The sequence below is a fragment of the Theropithecus gelada genome, chromosome 1, assembly GCF_003255815.1.
Source record: "Theropithecus gelada isolate Dixy chromosome 1, Tgel_1.0, whole genome shotgun sequence".
NCBI lineage: Eukaryota > Metazoa > Chordata > Mammalia > Primates > Cercopithecidae > Theropithecus > Theropithecus gelada.
Window position 1 is genome coordinate 71,841,578 of NC_037668.1, and position 19,882 is coordinate 71,861,459.

Below are 19,882 nucleotides of genomic sequence, written 5' to 3' on the forward strand. Positions count from 1 at the left end.
TTACCCTAGTACCCCCAGCCACCTCCAGCCCACGCCTTTAAGGGTCCTGCCCCCTCTCTGCTGGCCGACCTTGAATCTTGGTCCAATTAGAGTTGACAAATCCCTAACCCCCCAGCCTGAGTCTACCCAACCTCCAGGTCCCCTTCCTAGGGAGTTCGCGCTCCAATCCAATCCCCACTCCCCGCTAAAGAACTCGACAGTCTGCACCCGCTCGCCGGTCCGATCTCTAAGCCCACCCTTTGGACCAGCCTGACCCATTTCCTCCTCCGCTCCGGGGTCCGTGCCTCCTGGGCGCCCGGGCTCCGCCGCCGGCAGGGCGGGCTCGTAGCGGCGCGCGGCTGGTGCGGGCGTGCTGGAGGCGGGGGCCGCGGGGGCGCGCGCGCGGGCGCGCGGGCCGGGCCTGCCCCTCCGAGGCGCCGTAGCGCGGGAGGGAGGCGGCGGTGCTGTGTTCTGTGGGTCCGCCGGTCCGTGGGTCTGCCCGGCCGCCCGGCCCCGCCCTGCCCCCCGGGGCGGCTCGGCTCCATGGCCCGCGGCGGCGGCGGCGGCGGCGGCGGGAGGCGACCCGGGGGCCGCGGTGGCCGCTGACCGGGCGGCGGGAGGCGGCGGGGCCGGGCCATGGGGGACGGAACCGTCAGCAGCCGCCGGAGCCGGGAGCCCTGCCCAAGCCGGAGCGGCGTCCCCTGCTGAGCCCCGAGCGCCGGGTGAGAGAAGGGCGCGCGCGGCCCCCACCCAGGGCCCCGAGATTCCAGACCCAGCCCCGCGAGGGGCACCCCGGGCGCGGCCCCGAGATCCCAACCCAGGAGCCGGTGAGAGAGGCGCCGGCGGCCAGACCCTGGCCTGGCTGCCCCCACCCCGCCCCCACCCTGGCGCCCCTCCTGGGTTCCTCCGCCCGCGTCCAGCCGGCCTCCCTCATTGTCCTCGCTCGCCCCGGCCTCGTGGCGCGGGGAGGCGTTCCATACACGTTTCCCCTTGGCCTTTGCCTCGTCCCCTGCCCTCCACCCACTCCCCCTGCCCGCAGGCTGCATACCTACCCGGTCTGTGCGGCCTGCCCCTCCCCGGGTGCCACGTGTTCAGCCTGCCAGCCCCGCCCAAACGCACCCCTCAGCCTGGCCACCAGCCTGACCCAGAACCCCTGCGCTGGAGGGAGAGTAGGAATGTCTGCACGTGGGTCTGGATGTGAGCAGCCTGGGAGCCTGGATGTATGGCTGTGGAAGTCCAGGAGCAGTGGCTTTGTTTGTGAGTGTGGGACTTCGTGTGTTACTGTCACCCGGGTGTGTCTGTGACTGTAGTTCTCTGTGTGTCTGAGTGTGGGTGACTAGCTGGGGCCAGGGTGTCCCTGTGATTCTGTGTGCCTGTGAGACTCGCCCTGCTCCCTGAAGCACTGCCAGAAGTGGCTGCTGCTCTCTTGGAACCACAGCTGGAGCCGTCGCCCAGGCAAGACCCCTTCCTGCCATGCCCAGTGCTGTGCCCGTCTCCAGGCCCAAGCATCCCGTTCCGGGAATCAGAACCAGCTGTGCTGGACAGGGCCCAGAGCCTTGGTCCCAGTCCCAAGGGGCTGGCTTTGAGGTCTTAAGCGAGGGGTGTCCCCTGCCCCGCCCCATATTTTGACGTTTTGCTCCAGTGGGAAGGGATTCTGTAAACATCCAGTCTGTATTTGGGCCTCCCGGATGCTGAGGGCAACTTCCCAGCCTGGTCCCAGTTGGCTTGGCCTGGGATCTGAATGACCAAACCACTTCCCACCATGGCTCCTGGAAGGACTAAATGCAGTCATGAGTATAAGGTGCTCCTCCATGGTACGTGCACAGTATTCCGTCTCTTCCCTCTTCCCAAAGCCATGAGTTCTGGGTTAAGGATGCTGCCCTGTGGGGTGTCTGTTCTCAGAGGCACCGGGGCACACGGGGGTCTATAGGTAAACATGTTTCCATGCTTAGGTACAAACCAGTGTGGTCAGAGTTCACATGTCTGTGTTCCTGGGAATGCGTGAGTGTGTGTGTAGAGTTGTGCAATTAGGGTGAGTGCCTGAGTGTGTGTGTCAGTGAGGTGGAGGAAGGTAATTGTATGTGGCTTAGTAGTGGGGTATGCTTGAGGATGTGAGTATTGAGTTGCCGGGAACTGTGCCTGGGTGTCTGCAGGTAAGTCCGTGAGTCTGTGAGCGGGAAAGGGTATGAGCAGGTCAGTGTGAGGTGTGGCCCGCGACTGTGGGCAGCTGGGTGGGAAGTAGGTGGGCAGCCTTGCTTGTCCTGCCCTGACCTGCTGGATCTGTTTCCCTCCCACCTTGCTCAGGCCGGCAGCCGGATGCCCGGGCCCACTGGGCGGGCCAGCGGCCGCCTGCGGGATGAGCAGACTGCTGGGGGGGACGCTGGAGCGCGTCTGCAAGGCTGTGCTCCTTCTCTGCCTGCTGCACTTCCTCGTGGCCGTCATCCTCTACTTTGACGTCTACGCCCAGCACCTGGCCTTCTTCAGCCGCTTCAGTGCCCGAGGACCTGCCCGTGCTCTCCACCCAGCTGCCAGCAGCAGCAGCAGCAGCAACTGCTCCCGGCCCAACGCCACCGCCTCTAGCTCCGGGCTCCCTGAGGTCCCCAGTGCCCGGCCCGGTCCCACGGCTCCTATGCTGCCACCCTGTCCTGACTCGCCACCTGGTCTTGGTGAGCCTGGAGGGTAGGGCCTACCTGTGGGGAAACAGTGTTTTATTGATTTGACTAGAGAAATGGCATCCGGACCCATGGGGGTGCCAAGAGTCCAGGTCTGTTGTAAGAGGGCTATTCTTGGGGTTCCCTAGCCCACCCCCAGGCTGAGGGTGGGGGCTGGTATCTGTGGATTCTGGCCTGATTCCTGACACTGTCCTGCCTGCAGTGGGCAGACTGCTGATCGAGTTCACCTCACCCATGCCCCTGGAGCGGGTGCAGAGGGAGAACCCAGGCGTGCTCATGGGTGGCCGATACACACCGCCCGACTGCACCCCAGCCCAGACGGTGGCGGTCATCATCCCCTTTAGACACCGGGAACACCACCTGCGCTACTGGCTCCACTATCTACACCCCATCTTGAGGCGGCAGCGGCTGCGCTACGGTGTCTATGTCATCAACCAGGTGCCCATGTGGGGGCCCATGTGCCTGTTGGTGTATATGTGGGTTGGGGCATTTGTGGGTCCTTGTCTGCCCATGGCCATGTGGATATGTGGATGTACCTGGGCATGGGTAGTCTGTGTTTGTCAGTGTGCACAGGAATGTGTACACACAGTGTGTGCATGTGAATGTTGGCATGCACACTGGCAGGGGTGTGTATGGTCTCAGAAGGGGTTGAGCCCCACTCTCTAGCCTTGGCAGGCCTCACCCCATGGTGGTGCAGGCCTAGGGTATGCTGTAGGAGGAGGTGTTGAGGGCCCTGAGGAGAGGGAGTTAGACCCTGAAAGAAAGGTGAAGCCTGCAGAACCCTTTGGGGTAGGTGCCAGCCACAGCTGAGGCCAGGGCACTCAGCTCAGCATCTTAAGGCTTTTGGTGGGCCTGGCTAGGACTGGCCACTGGGTCCCAGAAGGGACTTCTGATGCAGGTCGCCCCCACCCCCCAACCACAGAGACCTCCTAGTCTTGGACTTGGGTCCCTCCTGTATGATGGGGTGCAAGTGGAGGTGGAGCAGGGGGCCGTGGGAGCACAGAGGGCCCTGGCCCAGCCCTGGGGTTGGGAAGCAGTTGCTGAGATGGGTCTTGAGAGATGAACAGGCATCAGGGTCTAGAGAAGCCAGTATTCTAGGCAGAGGGACCTGGAGGATGCAGGCCCAGTGAGAGAACTGGCCTTGTGTTCACCATTTATTGGCTGAGGTGTGGACTGTATGTCCAGCATGTGGGCTGGGTAGCAAAGATGAGGCTGGAGGAGTTGGAGGTCAAACTGAGAAGTGTCTTGGGAGGCATGCTGGCAGTAAGTCCAGCGCAAAGGTGGCAGGGCACTATGTAAGGTTGTAAGGGGAGAGTGACTTGTGTGTTTGCCTTGTAGAAAGGTTGCTCTGGTTGCATATGGAGCATGGATGGAAAGGGGAGATTAGAGGCAGGGTGGCCCGTCTGGAAGAGAGGACAATGCCTAGGAGAGAGGCGGTGACCCTGCGGATGAGTGGGGCGGGAGTCTCGGGGAAGAAGTGGGGATGTTGCGCAAGTAGTGGAGAGTTAGAAAAGAGCGACGTCAGGACAGCGCAAGGGTTTCCGCCTCAGCTGTTGGCTGTGGGGATGGCTGTGCCTGTGAGTGAGATGGGGACACAGGAGCTGGGCCAGTTCTGGGGGAGTGTGACTCTGAATCCTTTCTTGCGTGTGATGAGTTTGAGTGCCTGTGGGAAGTACATGTTTAGCAGGCAGTTAGACAAATGAGTCTGGACCCAGAAGGGAGGTCTGCAGTGGAGAGAGGGATCTGGGAGCACCAGGATGTAGACGGTCTGGTCCCTAAAACCAACAACGTCTGACCTGCCAGGTAGCAAGGGGCATGAGAGGAGGAAGCCAGCACTTCAGGGATGGAGGGAGAAAGAGGCCACTACAGAGGCTGAGAGGCTTGGCCAGAAGGGCCGGAGGAGACCTAGGGGAGTGTGGGATCCCGGAAACCCAGCAGTCAGTGTCAGGAAGGAGACATGGCAGCTGCATGGGCACTGTGGGGGTGTGAGGAGGGATGTGGACCAAAACTCGTCCAGTGGATTTAGCAACAAGGTGGGCCCAGCGAGAGCCATTTCAGGGGCATGGTGGGGGCGGAAGCAGATTGCAGTGGGTTGAAGAAGGAATCGGATTTGACGAAATGGAAGTAACCAATTAGAGACAACTCTTTAAAAAAAAAATTCCTGCTGAGAAGGGAAGGCAAAAGGTAGGATGGTGGCTGGAGGGAGGTTTGTTTTTTCAGATGGGAGAGGATTGAGCATGTTTATGAGCCATGTGGGAGAGACACAGGGCTCCTGGCTGGTGAGAGGTCAGGAGGAGTGCTGATGAGCTGGGAGGAAAGTGACGGTCTCTCCAAGGGTGGGGAAAGAGGAGGTGCAGGAGAGGGAGGGAAGAGAGCCGGCGGGGTTGGGCAGGTCAGGGTTCCAGAGGGGAGCAGCTCCCACCTCTTCCGGCAGTGGCTTTGCTGGTGGAGAGGAGGGCCTTTCTCTCCACTCATTCCAGAAAGGCCACTCACCGGCCCCTCTCCAGGAACCTTTCTGGCTCTAGCCTGGAGGCTGTGGGTTGGGGCAGGGGCTCAGGGGTCAGCTCCTCCCATTGAATGCTCCCTGCTAGTCCAGAGTTTGGTGCTTAGGCCTGCATGGCCAGGACTCCTGCAGCCCCAATTCTCAGGGGACCCCAGACTCACTGGGCTGTGACTGCTTGTAGGCCCTCTGCTTGTCATTTTGTTGGAGAGAGAAGTGAATCTAGCCCAGACGTGTCCTGGTCTCAGAGGCTGCCCAGGCAGCTGGATGCAGCTCCAGGGAGCCTGAGGCTCCTGGTGCAGTCCCCATGGCTCCTGCATCTTAGACACTGGTCATTTGGGGCATTCGTTGTTTGTCTCACTGCATGACTCTATACACAGCAGGAGTGGGACCAGGGCTGGCCATCTCCAGAATCCCCACTAGCACAAAGGAGAGAGAGCCACAGGGCGTGTTTGAATGAGCGAATGAGATGAGAACTCCACCCATCGTTGTCATTGGGTATTGGCATAAAGGAAGCCCACGGGAAGGAGGGAATAAGTGTACTGGGGTGGGGAAGTTTGGTCAGGGGAGCCGCTCCAGCCCTGAGTGTGACAAGCACAGGTACTGCTAACCCCAAGGCCTGGAGGCAAGGAAGAGTCTGGCATGTTCTGGGGCTGCTGAGGGATGTTGTGTGGCTGGGCCTCAGGATATGAGGGCAGTGGCCAGAGAGGAGGTTGGAGCCACATATGAAAGGCCTTTGCAGGCCAGATCCCGGTCGAGAAGCTGGACTAGATCTTGAGAGTCTGGAGGAGCCAGGCAGCGAGGGGGCTGGTAAATCCCCAGAGACTGCTCTGGAGAGTGGCAAAGGGCAGGTGCTTGCTGGTCACAGGCCCAGAGCTGACCTGCTCCTCCCCTCACCCAGCATGGTGAGGACACCTTCAACCGGGCCAAGCTGCTCAACGTGGGCTTCCTAGAGGCGCTGAAGGAGGATGCCACCTATGACTGCTTCATCTTCAGCGATGTGGACCTGGTCCCCATGGATGACCGCAACCTATACCGCTGCGGCGACCAACCCCGCCACTTTGCCATTGCCATGGACAAGTTTGGCTTCCGGTGAGGGCTGTCTTCTCAACTAGACCCAGCCCTCCTGCCGCCACCAGACACAGACCCACTTCCAGCCCCAGGGCCCCGCTTGCTCCTGGCCCCAGCCCAGACCCCACTGGCGAGGCTGGATCCTCCCTGGACCCCATTGGACATTCCCCCCAACCCAGTCTCTGGTTCTTCCCCTGGAGTCTCCTTGGGACCCTTACTGACACCTGACTTCCCATGCCACAGGCTGCCCTATGCTGGCTACTTTGGAGGTGTGTCAGGCCTGAGTAAGGCTCAGTTTCTGAGAATCAATGGCTTCCCCAACGAGTACTGGGGCTGGGGTGGCGAGGATGATGACATCTTCAACCGGTGAGTAAGCACGGGGTGGGGAATAGGCTGGGTGGGTGGGGGGTGAGGTACAGACTGGGTGGGGTTCCTTGCCCTTCCTGGGGTCTGTTCCAGTCTGTCCATCCCTATCCTCAGGATCTCCCTCACTGGGATGAAGATCTCTCGCCCAGACATCCGAATCGGCCGCTACCGCATGATCAAGCACGACCGTGACAAGCATAACGAACCCAACCCTCAGAGGTGACCCCAGCACCCCTCACCCTTACTTCCCAGAGGTGACCCCAGCACCCTCACCCCTTACTCCCCAGAGGTAACCCCAGCACCCTCACCCCTTACTCCCCAGAGGCAACTTCCCAATATCCCCAGCTCTTAACCCCAAGTTGCCCAATGCCTGACCCCCCAGTGGGGGATCTCCAAGCATCCTTGACTCCAAAGAGGTGACTCCCAGTGCCACTGATTCCCTGAGGTGATCCAAGGCCCTTGAGTCCTAGAGGTGACTGCTGGTACCCCTGATTGTTGTCCCCCACCCCCAGCCCAGCCTCAGCCCAATATCACTTACCCCTGGCCCGATTCCTAGAGGTGACTAGAATTTAATGTCAAGGCCTAAATAGTAATTGAGTAGATTGCATTCCTGTTGGTGCCCTCGCAGACCTCACTTGTGCACCTGTGGGATCCCTGCTGGGACAGATAGGACAAGAGCCAGTGGGTGCTGGGCACAGCTCCTGTGGACCCGACAAAGGGGACCTGAGCAGGATGGGAAGGGGGTGTGGAAACACAATGCCCACCCCTCTGAAATTGAAGGAGGTGGGTGTATCTCTTAGGAGGTAGCCACATTTGATATCAGGCTGGCTGGGAGAAGGGCCTAAAGGGTGTGTGAAATGTAAACAAAGGCTTCCTGGGCTTCTTGAGGCTGCTCTGTGACTTGTGCTAAACTTTCTGGGGATGGGAGACCCAGAGTAGTCATACCCAATCTGTGCTTTTCCTTACAAAGTTCATTCTAGGCAGGGAAATAGTTATGGAAACAGGCAGTTATAGCACAAGGTGATCAAGGCAAGGTGTTCTCTTGGCAGAAGAGGGATTGGTGATGGAAGGCTTCCTGGAGGAGGCGATGGTAAACTGGAGTTTGAAATAGTTACTCATTTAACAAAGATTTGCCTCACGCCTACCTTGGGCACAGTGTTACATTCCCCAGGCTAATAGAGGAAACCAGCCTGGATAAGGGGAATCATATCCGGAAGAGTCTGGAATGTGAACGTGTATGATACATGCCGAGAGTCTGAAGCTATTTGGTTTTAAGATCTCTGAAGGCTGATAGTGACAGTGGGGCGGAGGGAAAGTCAGGTCTGGATGTTAGGGGTTTTTCTTCTGTTGCCCTTTCACCATGTAAGTGTCAGGGGTCTTGAATACCAGATGGGAGTTTAACTTTTGTCCCAGAGGACTGGGGAGTCATGGAAGAACCTGAAGCAGGGAGAGGCGGGGCGGGGTTTGTGTTTGGAAGGCACACTGTTTGAGCTTTAGCAAGGCGAAAGCCTGGCATAGCCGCTGGGTGGAGCAGGAGAGATAGTCAGCCCGGCCTGAAGGAATCTAAGGAGTCCAAGGGAGCATGGTGGGACAGGGTCTGGGGAATGGAGATGCCGTGTCTCCAGCTTGAGCAGGAGGGTTTTTCTACTCTGAACACGGGGTAGGAGTAGGGGAGGTGGTTTGTAGCCCTGGTGTGGGGTTGGTGCCTCGGAGAAGCATGAGGCACTGGGGAGTGCAGGGAGCTGATGAAAAAGCAGTTCTGATGAAAACTGGTCAGCAGGAAACGGGTAAGAGACCAAGAGAAGAGGGGCTTCAGGGCATCTGGGGGAGGAGTGGAGCTCCACAGTACACACCAGGAGCCTTGGTCCTGTTTCAGGAGTAGCCTGCCTGGGTGCCACCATCAATTACACATGTCTGGCTTGGTTGTAGAGGCGGCAAGATAGCAAGAAGTTTCTGGCTTAAAGAACTCTGTGAATGTTGGGTTCACGGATTGGGTATGACTACTCTGAGTCTCCCACCCCCAGAAAGTTTAGCACAAGTCACAGAGCAGCGTCAGGAAGCTCTTGTTTACATTTCACAAACCCTGTAGGCCCTTCTCCCAGCCAGCCTGATACCAAATTCAGAGTTCACAAACTCTGCGAACTCTCTCTACGTAGTTGCGGTTGCCTAAAATCCGGGAGTTCTGGATGATTCTTTTCCTCACCCTACATATCCAAATCCATCAGCAAGCTGTATCACTGCCACCCCTAAAACATTTGAGTCCATTTGCTTTCCCCCTTTACTACCTTTACCCTAGTTCAACCTCTGGGATACTGCCTGGACTACTGCAGTGGCCTCTAACTGGTTTCCCTGTTTATGGCTTGCCCCCCAAACTGGGTTAAACACTTCTTAGAGCCTTTACACATTTCATTCTGTGAGAATGAAAATATGAACTGCTCACTCTGACTTAGAGCCCTGCCCTTGCACAGTGTGATTGAACCTTCAGGCTAATATTCTGCTTTTCCAGGTGTCCCATTCAGGTTTAGCCACTCAGCTGTGCAAAATCTTCCCAATTTAGGGTCAGCATGTGCTGTGACCTCTGCCTGGAGTGCTCTGTTCCTGCCCTCAGCTCAATGTCACATATGCCCTCTTGTCTCTCTTAGCACTCTGATGTTTTCTCTGTTACCTGCCTCCCCTAGAGAAGCCAACTTGCCCTGAGAGGAAGGACCCCACCTGTCATGGCTATGGCGGTAGCCTTGGTGCTTAGAGCACAGCCTGGCACGTGGTGGTGCTCAATAAATAGCTAGCGAAAGAGTCACTAAAGAATGAGGAACAGAGAAAATGGCACAGGCGTGGGGAGTAAAAATGATGCATCTGGTTGCGCTTGAGATGCCTGTAGGATGCCTGGTCTCAGGCATAGAAAGGTCTGAGCTGACCTCACACTGGCTTGTGCCTGTAATCCCAGCACTTTGGGAGGCCAAGGCAGGCAGATCACTTGAGGTCAGGAGTTCGAGACCAGCCTGGCCAACATAGTGAAACCTTGTCTCTACTAAAAATACAAAAAAAAGACTGGGCACGGTAGCTCATGCCTGTAATCCCTGCACTTTGGGAGGCCAATGTGGGCAGATCACCTGAAGTCAGTAGTTTGAGACCAGTCTGGCCAAAATGGTGAACCCCATCTTTACTAAAAATACCAAAAAAATTAGCTGGGCATGGTGGCGAGCAACTGTAATCCCACCTACTCTGGAGACTGAGGCAGGAGGTTGAGAGGCAACCTCTTGAACCCAGGAGGCAGAGGTTGCAGTGAGCTGAGATCGCACCACTGCACTCCCATCCTAGGCAACAGAGCAAGACTCCATCTCAAAAAACCAAACCAAAACAAAAAGCCGGACCTGGTGGTGTGCACCTGTTGTCTCAGCTACTCAGGAGGCTGAGGCAGGAGAATCGCTTGAACCCAAGAGGCAGAGGTTGCAGTGAGCTGAGATTGCGCCACTGTACTCCAGCATGGGCAACAGAGCAAGACTCTGTCTTTAAAAAAAAAAAAAAAAAAGGCCGGGCGCGGTGGCTCAAGCCTGTAATCCCAGCACTCTGGGAGGCCGAGACGGGCGGATCACGAGGTCAGGAGATCGAGACCATCCTGGCTAACATGGTGAAACCCCGTCTCTACTAAAAAATACAAAAAACTAGCCGGGCGAGGTGGCAGGCGCCTGTAGTCCCAGCTACTCGGGAGGCTGAGGCAGGAGAATGGCGGGAACCCGGGAGGCGGAGCTTGCAGTGAGCTGAGATCCGGCCACTGCACTCCAGTCTGGGCGACAGAGTGAGACTCTGTCTCAAAAAAAAAAAAAAAAAAAAAAGTCTGAGCTGAGAGATTTGTGAGGGTGTCAGACTTCTGTTTTCTGACTGAAGCAGGTGAGATCTCTGTTTTGAGGGCCAATGCAAGAGCAGAAGGGCTCCTGCCAAGTCAACCCTGGAAGGAGCCAGGATGGCTTAAGCTTAGGCCACAGAGATCCCATACTGGGTTTGGTGGTGGTAATTTAAAAATCACTAGATCAGTTGGATGAGGTGGCTCACACCTATAATCCCAGCACTTTGGGAGGTCAAGGTGGGCGGGTCATCTGAGGTTAGGAGTTTGAGACCAGCCTGACCAACATGGTGAAACCCCATCTCTACTAAAAATATAAAAATTAGCTGGGTGCAGTGGCAGGCATCTGTAATCCCAGCTACTCGGAAGGCTGAGGCAGGAGAATTGCTTGAACCTGGGAGGCGGAGGTTGCAGTGAGCTGAGATGGCGCCATTGCACTCTGTCTCAAAAAAAAAAACAACAAAAAAAAAAATCACTATATCAAATTTGAAAAGGAGACTTCATTTCTCCTTTATAAAGGGTTACAACCTGCAGGCTGGCCATCCCACTGGCTAGGAAGCAGAGCCTCCAGCCAAAGCCTTAACAGGCACTTCGAGGGAGGGAGGAGTGAGATAGGGATTTTAGTTGAATGGATTGGTCAATAGGTTATTGGAGGAGCTATGAATATTCATGGAGGGGGTCCTGACATATGCATATTGAACAAACATGCATGTTATATATCATCCATGTTCACTTTGGGGTGGAGACAATATTTAAATGTATTGCAGTTAGGCCCTATACCTCAAAAAGACAAAAGTACTCAAGTGTGCAGCCTCTGTAAACTGGCTAGAACCAGTTCACAGCCGATGGTCTTATCAGGAGAAAGTTACTGAAATCAGTCTCTTGTCCCACCAAAGCTATAGTTATGGCTTGTGGAACAGGGGCGTAGGGGTCAGCATCTGGCAGTGGGTGAGCTGCAAATTTTTTTCTATTATTTTTAGCTTTAATAAATTACCACATTATGCAAATTGTTTTAATATTGGTTATCTCAAGTCCAGTACTTGCTTAGCTGCTACAGAAAAAGAAAATCCTTGCGGCAGTTAGAGCATAGTCTCTTCTTTAAGTGCAGAGGTGCATGACTTAACCCTTGCCTGGCTGGCCTTAGATCCTATTTATAATTAGGTATCTTATTGACACAAAGAATGCATTCTGTCAGTCTTGTGATCTCTGCTTTGACGTTAATCCTGGTCATTTGTTGTGTCTAAACTGCAAAAGGGAGTGGGTATAACAAGGCATGTTTGACGTCCCTTCCCATCATGGCTGGAAACCCTGTTTTTAAGGTTTCTCTGGGGTCCCCTTGGCCCAAAGGGGGTCCATTTAGTTGATTGGGGGGTGTAGGATTTTATTTGTAGTTTACAGTTGTTAGCCCTGATACAGACCATTTCCATCCTATCTAGGTTTACCAAGATTCAAAACACGAAGCTGACCATGAAGCGGGACGGCATTGGGTCAGTGCGGTACCAGGTCTTGGAGGTGTCTCGGCAACCACTCTTCACCAATATCACAGTGGACATTGGGCGGCCCCCGTCGTGGCCCCCTCGGGGCTGACACTAATGGACAGAGGCTCTCGGTGCCGAGGATTGCCTGCCAGAGGACTGACCACAGCCTGGCTGGCAGCTGCTCTGTGGAGGACCTCCAGGACTGAGACTGTGGGCTTTGTTTTCCGAGGGTCTTCAATAGGCCCCCTAGCTATACCCGGAAGTTTCAGAACCCACTTTGGGGGCCTCCTGCCTGGGCAGGCTCTTCACAAGTGTGGCCCTCTTTGGAGTCAACCCTCCTTCCTGACCCCTCCCCCTAGCCCAGCCCCAGTCACTGTCAGGGTCGGGCCAGCCCCTGCACTGCCTCGCGGAGTGGCCTGGGCTAGGTCACTCCACCTCTCTGTGCCTCAGTTTCCCCCCTTGAGTCCCCTAGGGCCTGGAAGGGTGGGAGGTATGTCTAGGGGGCAGTGTCTCTTCCAGGGGGAATTCTCAGCTCTTGGGAACCCCCTTGCTCCCAGGGGAGGGGAAACCTTTTTCATTCAACATTGTAGGGGGCAAGCTTTGGTGCGCCCCCTGCTGAGGAGCTGCCCCAGGAGGGGACCAGAGGGGATGCTGTGTCGCTGCCTGGGATCTTGGGGTTGGCCTTTGCATGGGAGGCAGGTGGGGCTTGGATCAGTAAGTCTGGTTCCCACCTCCCTGTCTGAGAGAGGAGGCAGGAGCCCCAGGGCCGGCTCGTGTTTGTACATTGCACAGAAACTTGTGTGGGTGCTTTAGTAAAAAACGTGAATGGAGCAGCTCCCTTGTCTGGGGGTGGGGGTCGGGTCCCTGAACATGGTTACCCTGAGTGTGTTGTGGTGGAAGGGCACTTGGCCCAACAACAAAACCTGGATCCGGGCCATCCTGGTTCTCGGAACGCTGCCACTCCCTGGGCTTCCATTGGCCTTAAGGGGAAGTTTGTCCTTGCACTGCTTCCGGGCCAGTGGAGGCGACGAAGTAATAAACCCGTGGACCCAGATTTCTCAGGTCTTAACACGTTCCCTGAGGCCTAAAGGTGCCCAGGGCCGAGCCCAAAGTGCTTGGGGTCAGGGCTCGGTGGAGCACTAAGTCTGAACTCCCAGCCTGCAGGCGCCGCCGCCGGACCACACACGGGAGGGGGCGGGGCCTAGAGTCGCGGCGCGGTTTCCCGGGTGATGGCCACGCGGAAGAGGTGGGGCTAGGGCGCTGGTTCCCACTGCCTGGCTTCTGGGCCCGCGGCATACGAGTTGGCCAAAAGCCTGGCAGAAGAGCGCGCCAAGGAATGGCGGTTCTGGACGGGGCAATCCCAGCTGAGGGGACCGGCGGCAGAGCATGGGTGGGGCTTGGGAGAGGGCGGTCCTCATAGAGGGGCGAGGCTTGGTGAGCGTTGCCGGCGGACCCGCGGTACCTCCCGCACTCTGACCTGCGGCTTGTAGGTCCGAGCTGGGGACGGCGGCGCGGGTGGGTCATGCTTCGGCACTCCCCCTCGCTGTGGGAGCTGGTGGAGGAGCACATTCCGCTCCGGGAGCGACCCGAAGTGAAGAGGATTCTGGGGGAGGCGGCGGTGGACCTGAGCCTGGAGCTGCGGGCGGAGGTGGGGAGAGGGAAGGTGGGCCACGCCCCTGGGTGTGATTTCCCACCTCCTGCGGGTCCCTGGCCCTGCCGGGGAACTCCCGAGATCCTATTGGGTCTCACTGTCCTGGCCCTCTCCCCTTTGACTCTGTCCCATCCCTCACTCCCTCAGCCCCCACCATTCCGGTCACTCCCCTCCCCAGTCGCAAGGTATCCCAGCTCTCCTTGCAGGTGGCGATGTTACGGGCACTGCTCCAAGAGGCTCGATCCTCTCAAGCCCCCAGCTCCCGCCCCATCTCTGACCCCTCTTCTCTTCTGGCACCACCGCCTCTCCTAAAGGACCTCTTGCGCCAGGAACTCCGGCAGTTGCTCCAGGGTCTCCACCACAAAGCCATCTATGAGGGCAGGTGGGAGCCTCAGGCCTGGGTCCTTTCCCCAGATACCAGGTGGGCTAGCCCTGCCCCTAACAAAGAGCCAGGGTTGCCTTTTCTGTGGTTTCCAGAAAGGAGCCTCTCATCTTCCTTCCTGTGCACCTTCTGCAGGGACCAGGCCCAAGCTTGGGTCCAGTATAGCCCCAGGGTCCTGCACTTTGCCTTGGAGGAGCCCAGGTGTGATTTGCCAGAACAGGAGATATTCCAGATGAGAGGTGGTAGGCCCAGGTAAGGTGATGGTAGGAGAAAGGGATCTGTCCCTGCTTGGCAGAGGGCCCTAGCCAACTGGTGGGTTGCACCTGGCTCCATGCAGGAGGTTCCAGTCACGGGCTGGGCACTTCCACCACCACTTGTGGTAGAGATCAGCACATGAGGGCTGCCGAAACCCAGAGGAAACACCTGCCTAGCCTGGGGACAGGCAAAGCTTCCTGGAGAAAGTGGTTTGATCTGCGTGTTGTCGTATGAGGAGCAGTTTTCAGGGAGATGAAAGAGAGAAGAGCTTTGTAGGAAAAGGGAAGAAAGTCCAGCAGGCGATTGCTCCTCTGGCCTAGAGAACAGGAGTGAGGGCTGGGTTAGGGATGCAGGGAGAGCTGAAGAGGATGGCTACAAATGGTATTTACAGCTGGGACTGAATGAGATAAAACATTCATAAGTGAATGGCAGCAACTTCTTTTTCTAATCCTCACACAGCCTGAGATGGGCAAAGTCTGCACTTTGCACAAGAAGAAATTAAAGGCCGGGCATAGTGGCTCATGCCTGTAATCCCAGCACTTTGGGAGGCTGAGGCAGGAGGATGGCTTGAGGCCAGGAGTTTGAGATCAGCCTGGGCAACACAGGGAGACCCCATCTTTACAAAAAGTGAAAAAAAAAAATTAGGCGTGGTGGCACATGCCTGGATTCCCAGCTACTTGGGAGGCTGAGGTGGGATAATTGCTTGAGCTCAGGAATTTGGGGCTTCAGTGAGCTATGATTGCACCTGTGCACTCCAACCTGGGTGACAAAGACCCTGTCTCTAAAAAAAAAAAAAAGAAGAAGCCTGGGCAACATAGTGAGACCCCGTTTGTGCAAAAAATTGAACAGGTGTGGTGGTGCACACCTATAGTCCCAGCTACTCAGGAGGCTGATGTGGGAAGAGCACTTGAGCCTGGGATGTCAAGGCTGCAGTGAGCCAAGATGGTGGTACTGCACTCCAGCCTGAGCAACAGAGCACAATCTTGTCTCAAAAAAACAAAAAAACAAAAAGAAAAGAAACTAAAGCTCAGAAGGGATAAGTGCTTTGTCTGAAGTCACACACAATGAAGGGTGGCAGAGCTCATTTGCAAAACTAGGCTCCCAAACTCTTACTCTTTGCACTATATTATATTGTTTTTGTGAGAAAAGAAAGACAGTTGTCTAGGAGAAGTGATATTTGGGTCCTGAAGGCCTGGGGTGAGCAACATGGGGAGAGTAATAGTGTCTTCATTGCCAGCAGCGGTCACAGAGATCTCAGCATCATCAAGGACCAACTGAACGTGTCCAACATTGACCAGGTGGCCAGACATCTGAGGTGAGGCCCAGGGGCACCTGCATGTGTGTAGGCAGGGGTGGAGACAGGGATGGATCTTGGCGTGCTGGGATTGTGAGAGAGGAGGAAGGTAACATACTGGGTGGGGGGACCCATGTGTGTCAGGCTGAGAGGTGGAAAGAGCTGGCTGCTGTAGAGCTAGTGAGGTTGCTTTCAGGAAGCAGCCAAGTACAGATGCCATGGCCGAGCCTGCCTATAATCTCAGCAATTTGGGAGGCTGAGGCAAGAGGATCATTTGGGCCCAGGAGTTCGAAACCAGCTTGGGCAACATGGCAAAACCCCATCTCTATCAAAACATACAAAAATTAGCTGGGCATGGTGGTGCACGCCTGTACCAGCTACTTGGGAGGCTGAGGTGAGAGGGGATTGATGGAGCCCTGGAAGGCAAGGCTACAGTGAGTCATGATGGGTGGCAGAGCAAGACCCTGTTTTAAAAATAAATATAAATATCTTGACTCTGGGGGTAGCCACAGAGGATTTTAAGCAGAGGAAGGGCTGTGATGTGAGGGAAGATGGAGGCAAGTAGAATCACAGTGCAGAAGTGCGGGAGAGAGAAGGATGCCTGCCAGGGTGAGGTAGGTGAGGGGAAGACACTTCCTGCCCAGAAAGAGCCTTGTGGGGGCCAGAAGTCTATGCTGGGGCAGCCCACCAAGAAGCAGAGGGCAGTGTGGGCTGAGGAAGGACAGGTTGGGTGGGGATCCTGCTGAGGCTGGAGGTTGGGGCCATGTGGTGGACTCAGCTGAGCCCTGGTCCTATGTCTTGGGTTCTGGCTGCTGCTCCCTCATGTCCCAGGGGCCTTCTGGAGGAGGAGTGTCACACCTTGGAGAGGGAGATCCCCATCCTGCAGGTGAGCCACAGCCCTGCGCTCTCCCCCAAGCCTCACTGCTGAGCATAGACACTCATGCTTCTCACCTGGGTGAGGCCCATGTACCTGTGTGCATGCATAGGTGCGCGTACAGGCTGTGTGAGTCCTGCATCCGTTTCTCAGGGATACATGCTTGTGTACACCTGCAAAATCCTAGAGGCCCAGGATTCTAATTGAGCCCTTAAGGCCAGGGCCAACCGTTTTAGGTCTTTTGCCTCCTTCCTTTACCTGGGTCTGGGTACAGGCCCTACCATTATCTTGCCAAACTCAGCTCTTCTGCAAGGCTGGTATTCCCTGGGGAACATGGCTGCCCTCATGGTGGATGGGCTGAAGGGGCTACATGGGCATGCCCTAGGGATCTAGGCCTCTGTATCCTGCCTTGCCCCACCCCTACCTTGAGTCTGGGCACTGACAGCTCTCCCTGCCTCTCCCTGCAGCGCTGCCTGGAAGAGGAGTATATGAGGCCTTGCCACCCCTCGGAGGCAGCCCTGGAGCCCACCCTGGCAGGTGAGGACAGAGATCAGGGCCCAGAACACCCAGCCTCCTGCTCCCACCCTGCACTTGTACACACCCTAGAAGAGCTGGGCACTGGCTCAGCCGAATCTCTCCTTCAGAGCTAAAGGAACAGAAGAAGGCCATGGAGCAGGAGCTGCAGGCATCTGTGGGGCCTTCTTGTGTCTCTCCCAACCACAGGTAAACCACAACAGTAGACACAGGGCAGGGTGGACTGAAGGATCAGACCACCACCCCCCACACTTACTCCTTTCTGTCTAGGCAGTGGCCCTTCGGGTCCTCCACGCAGGGCCTCAGACCCCTGCTTCCTCTCTGTGGGGTTGCACCTCTCCAGTGCTGCCTGCCTGCACCTCCTCTGGAGCCTTGCCTTCGACCTCGAGGCCAGGCCGCTACCCGCCGCTGGGGACGGCAGCTTCAGTACAGCCCCAGGGAAGGGTCAGCTTCCACGCCCATGTCCAGTGCAGCATCCCAGGCCCCAGCCTGAAGGGCTGGTCACCGAGTAGGCTCTGGCTTCTGCCAGGATGCACCCGTCTGCCACTGCTGCCTGAGCTTCTTTGGCCCAGCCAGCTTCAGATCGGTCTTGGATGAGCTCTCGCCAGGACCCCAAGGCTGTTGGTCTGTCTGGCCTTTGCCCCACCCCCTTGCCAGATCCCTGGTGTCTGGAGCTGAGTGGCCGGGCATCGGTCCCAATCATCAAAGCCTTTGGCCTTTCTCTTCCCAGGCCTTCACAAAGGCCTGGCAGACAGAGGTCCCATTCCAGCCTGACTCTTGTCCCCTGGGGGACCCAGACAAAGCACAGCAGCCGCTCAGAGACAGGAATAGAAATTTCATTAAAATCTATGGACTTTAAAATCTTAGTGGTGCACGATGGGCAGGGATGGGCGGCGCACCGTTATTGCTACAGAGGATTAGAGGTGGCTTGGCCGGGGCTGTCACTGCACAGAGGACGGACAAATGGACACTTCAGGGATTCAGACACTTGGGGGCTCCCGCTCCGGAGAGGGGAGGGGCATGTGGGCTGGGGCCATTTGGCACATGAACAAGGGCAGCACATTTGGGAAGACTGGGCCTTTAGCCTGATGGAGGAAGGGCAAGGGGGTGTCGTGCAGGGTCCCCTTCCCCGGGACGCTGGGCTCAAACCTCCTGTGGAGCAGCCCCTACCCCATCCCCCAGAAACAAATGCTTTGGGCAGGCTGCTGGGTCACGGTCCTCTGCTGGCTGGGCCTGACAGCCAGGGCTGGAATGAGGGGCAGAGACCCCGGAGCAGCCCAGTGAGGTGCAAGCAGGCCTGGAAGACAGACTGGACCCGAGGCTGGGGGTGCAGAGGTGGCAACCACAGAGAATACAACGTTTACAAAAATAATTACACAGATAAACAGGGCTGGGCAGCACAGCCTGACAAGTAACACTGCACAGCCCCCAGCCCCTCATCCTGCCCCTAGGGAGGAAGAGCCAAATGTGCCTGGCAGAGGCTGGGGTCTGCTCTGAGGGCAGGAGCACTAGCCATGGGGCTGGAGGCCCACCCAGAACCTCAGCTCAGGGCAGGGTATAAGGGTATCAGAGGCCACGTAAAGCCGCCCAGACCACTGGGGACCTGGCCTGAGACCCCTCCAAAGTGCTTTGGACCTCCCAGCAACCCTTCACTCCCACCCCTCCCCACAGCTGCCATCTTGGCATCCAAAGGACGTGTAAACACTGGGGGCACGAGCACGAATGACTGCACTAGCAGTAGTGACCAAGATGACAGCAGCCGTCCTGGCCAGGGCGTGGCAGGGGGCAGGCGAGACACCTGGCCACTGCCTCACCAGTCTCTGTGTTGGGAGCACGGGATGGGGGTGGGGCCACTCCCCTGGCAGCTGTGCTCATATCCGGGAGTCCTGGAGGCGGCTGGAGCCATTACTGCCCACAATGGGGATCTGGGCCTTGTCCGGGTGCAGTGGCTGGACCTCGAAGCCGTCATCAGGAGAGGGGATTATGGTGGGGGCGTAGCGCCCAGTCCGGTGCTCCAGGAGGGCAGGGCCCCAGTCTCTGCTTGGCTTTGTGGCATTTTTCAAACGCTGCATGAGGTAGGCATGGGGCACAGGGGCAGGGCACGTCAGGGGGGAGCCCTTAAGCCCCTTCCAGGTGGCCCCTCCCATTTCACCTGGCTACCCAGCCTTCCCCCGCCCTCACCTGCAGGAGGGTGTCCCCGTCTGTGCGGCAGAGCCGGAACATGGCGTAGAGGGGGATGCAGAGGACGGAGGACAGAGCCATGAGGAAGCCAATGGCCACGGCCCAGCCTGGGTACTGGTAGTGGTTGTAGGTGATCGGCTGGTACTGGATCACAGTGAAAACTAGAATAAACTGCACGGGGCAGGTGTGGGAGTGGGCGTGAGGCCGGCCCAGAGCCCAGACCCAGGCCATCCCTCTACCAGCACCCTTTCCTCTCTGGCTTCCCAAACTAGAAAGGGGCATTTGGGGCAGAACAGGGACAGCTGTCAACATCTGGGCTGTGGAAGAAGCAGGCAGGGCCAGGGGACCGGGACACCATGGGTGGGAAGGCTCTGCGGAGGGAAATCTGTCTTTGCCGCGGTCCTGAACTGGCCGAGCACAGTCGAGCTGCTGCTGCCTTTGGAATTCAATCAGTTCTGCTCAAAGACTCACTATGGCTTCCCCTGGCCGACTGAAGTAAGGCCACATCCTGGACCTTTAGGCTGTCACCTGGCAGTGCGACCTCAAATTGTCTTGCCTGCCACACGACCCCGCCCTCAGTGTTTCAGTCACACCCAGTGTTTCCCATCCTCTCTTCATTTATTCTGGGGAATCATCCTCTGCATCTTCCTCTGTCAAACCCTATGCCAGTGCCCTCTCCTTCAAGAAGCCATCCCAGATTTCCCCCATTTCCTCCTGCAGGGCCTCCCCTCGGCGTTTTCCACCTGCTTCCCTTAGAGTGGCTTGGTTTAATATTCCCATAGACCTGGGAGCTCCTGGGATTGC

At 57.1% G+C, this 19,882-nt stretch overlaps 3 protein-coding genes across 18 annotated transcripts in view; 2 read left to right on the forward strand and 1 right to left on the reverse strand.

Moving 5' to 3' along the window:
• The first annotated feature begins 394 nt into the window (after positions 1-394).
• B4GALT2 (beta-1,4-galactosyltransferase 2) lies at positions 395-12,740 on the forward strand. Of its 2 annotated transcripts, none has more exons than XM_025366983.1 (7): positions 395-701; positions 2,284-2,645; positions 2,854-3,089; positions 6,053-6,243; positions 6,466-6,588; positions 6,703-6,807; positions 11,866-12,740. In XM_025366983.1, exons 2-7 carry the CDS (start codon positions 2,336-2,338, stop codon positions 12,014-12,016), a joined length of 1,116 nt encoding a protein of 371 aa, XP_025222768.1. In that variant the 5' UTR covers positions 395-701; positions 2,284-2,335; the 3' UTR covers positions 12,017-12,740. The 2 variants fall into 2 exon arrangements, with proteins under 2 accessions (XP_025222768.1, XP_025222676.1); XM_025366891.1 differs by lacking the exon at positions 395-701 and adding an exon at positions 1,126-1,236.
• Positions 12,741-13,146: 406 nt separating this feature from the next.
• On the forward strand, positions 13,147-17,758 carry CCDC24 (coiled-coil domain containing 24). Of its 5 annotated transcripts, none has more exons than XM_025367112.1 (9): positions 13,147-13,297; positions 13,398-13,555; positions 13,765-13,979; positions 14,076-14,192; positions 15,436-15,510; positions 16,321-16,375; positions 16,831-16,900; positions 17,008-17,086; positions 17,168-17,758. In XM_025367112.1, exons 1-9 carry the CDS (start codon positions 13,294-13,296, stop codon positions 17,388-17,390), a joined length of 996 nt encoding a protein of 331 aa, XP_025222897.1. In that variant the 5' UTR covers positions 13,147-13,293; the 3' UTR covers positions 17,391-17,758. The 5 variants fall into 5 exon arrangements, with proteins under 5 accessions (XP_025222897.1, XP_025223073.1, XP_025222988.1 ...); XM_025367288.1 differs by having other exon boundaries at positions 13,765-13,940; positions 15,433-15,510; XM_025367203.1 differs by having other exon boundaries at positions 13,765-13,940; positions 15,433-15,510; positions 17,172-17,758.
• Positions 17,713-19,882, reverse strand: part of SLC6A9 (solute carrier family 6 member 9) — a 34,465-nt gene continuing 32,295 nt past the window's right edge. For 8 of the 11 annotated variants that reach the window (XM_025366332.1, XM_025366687.1, XM_025366414.1 and 5 more), the window contains 2 exons: positions 19,079-19,249; positions 17,713-18,963 (listed from right to left, as the gene is read on the reverse strand). In XM_025366332.1, coding sequence (XP_025222117.1) covers positions 18,769-18,963; positions 19,079-19,249 — 366 coding nt within the window. In that variant the 3' untranslated portion in view covers positions 17,713-18,768. The remainder of the gene's footprint in view (positions 18,964-19,078; positions 19,250-19,882) is intronic. The other 3 variants (XM_025366000.1, XM_025366090.1, XM_025366770.1) reach the window with 2 other exon arrangements.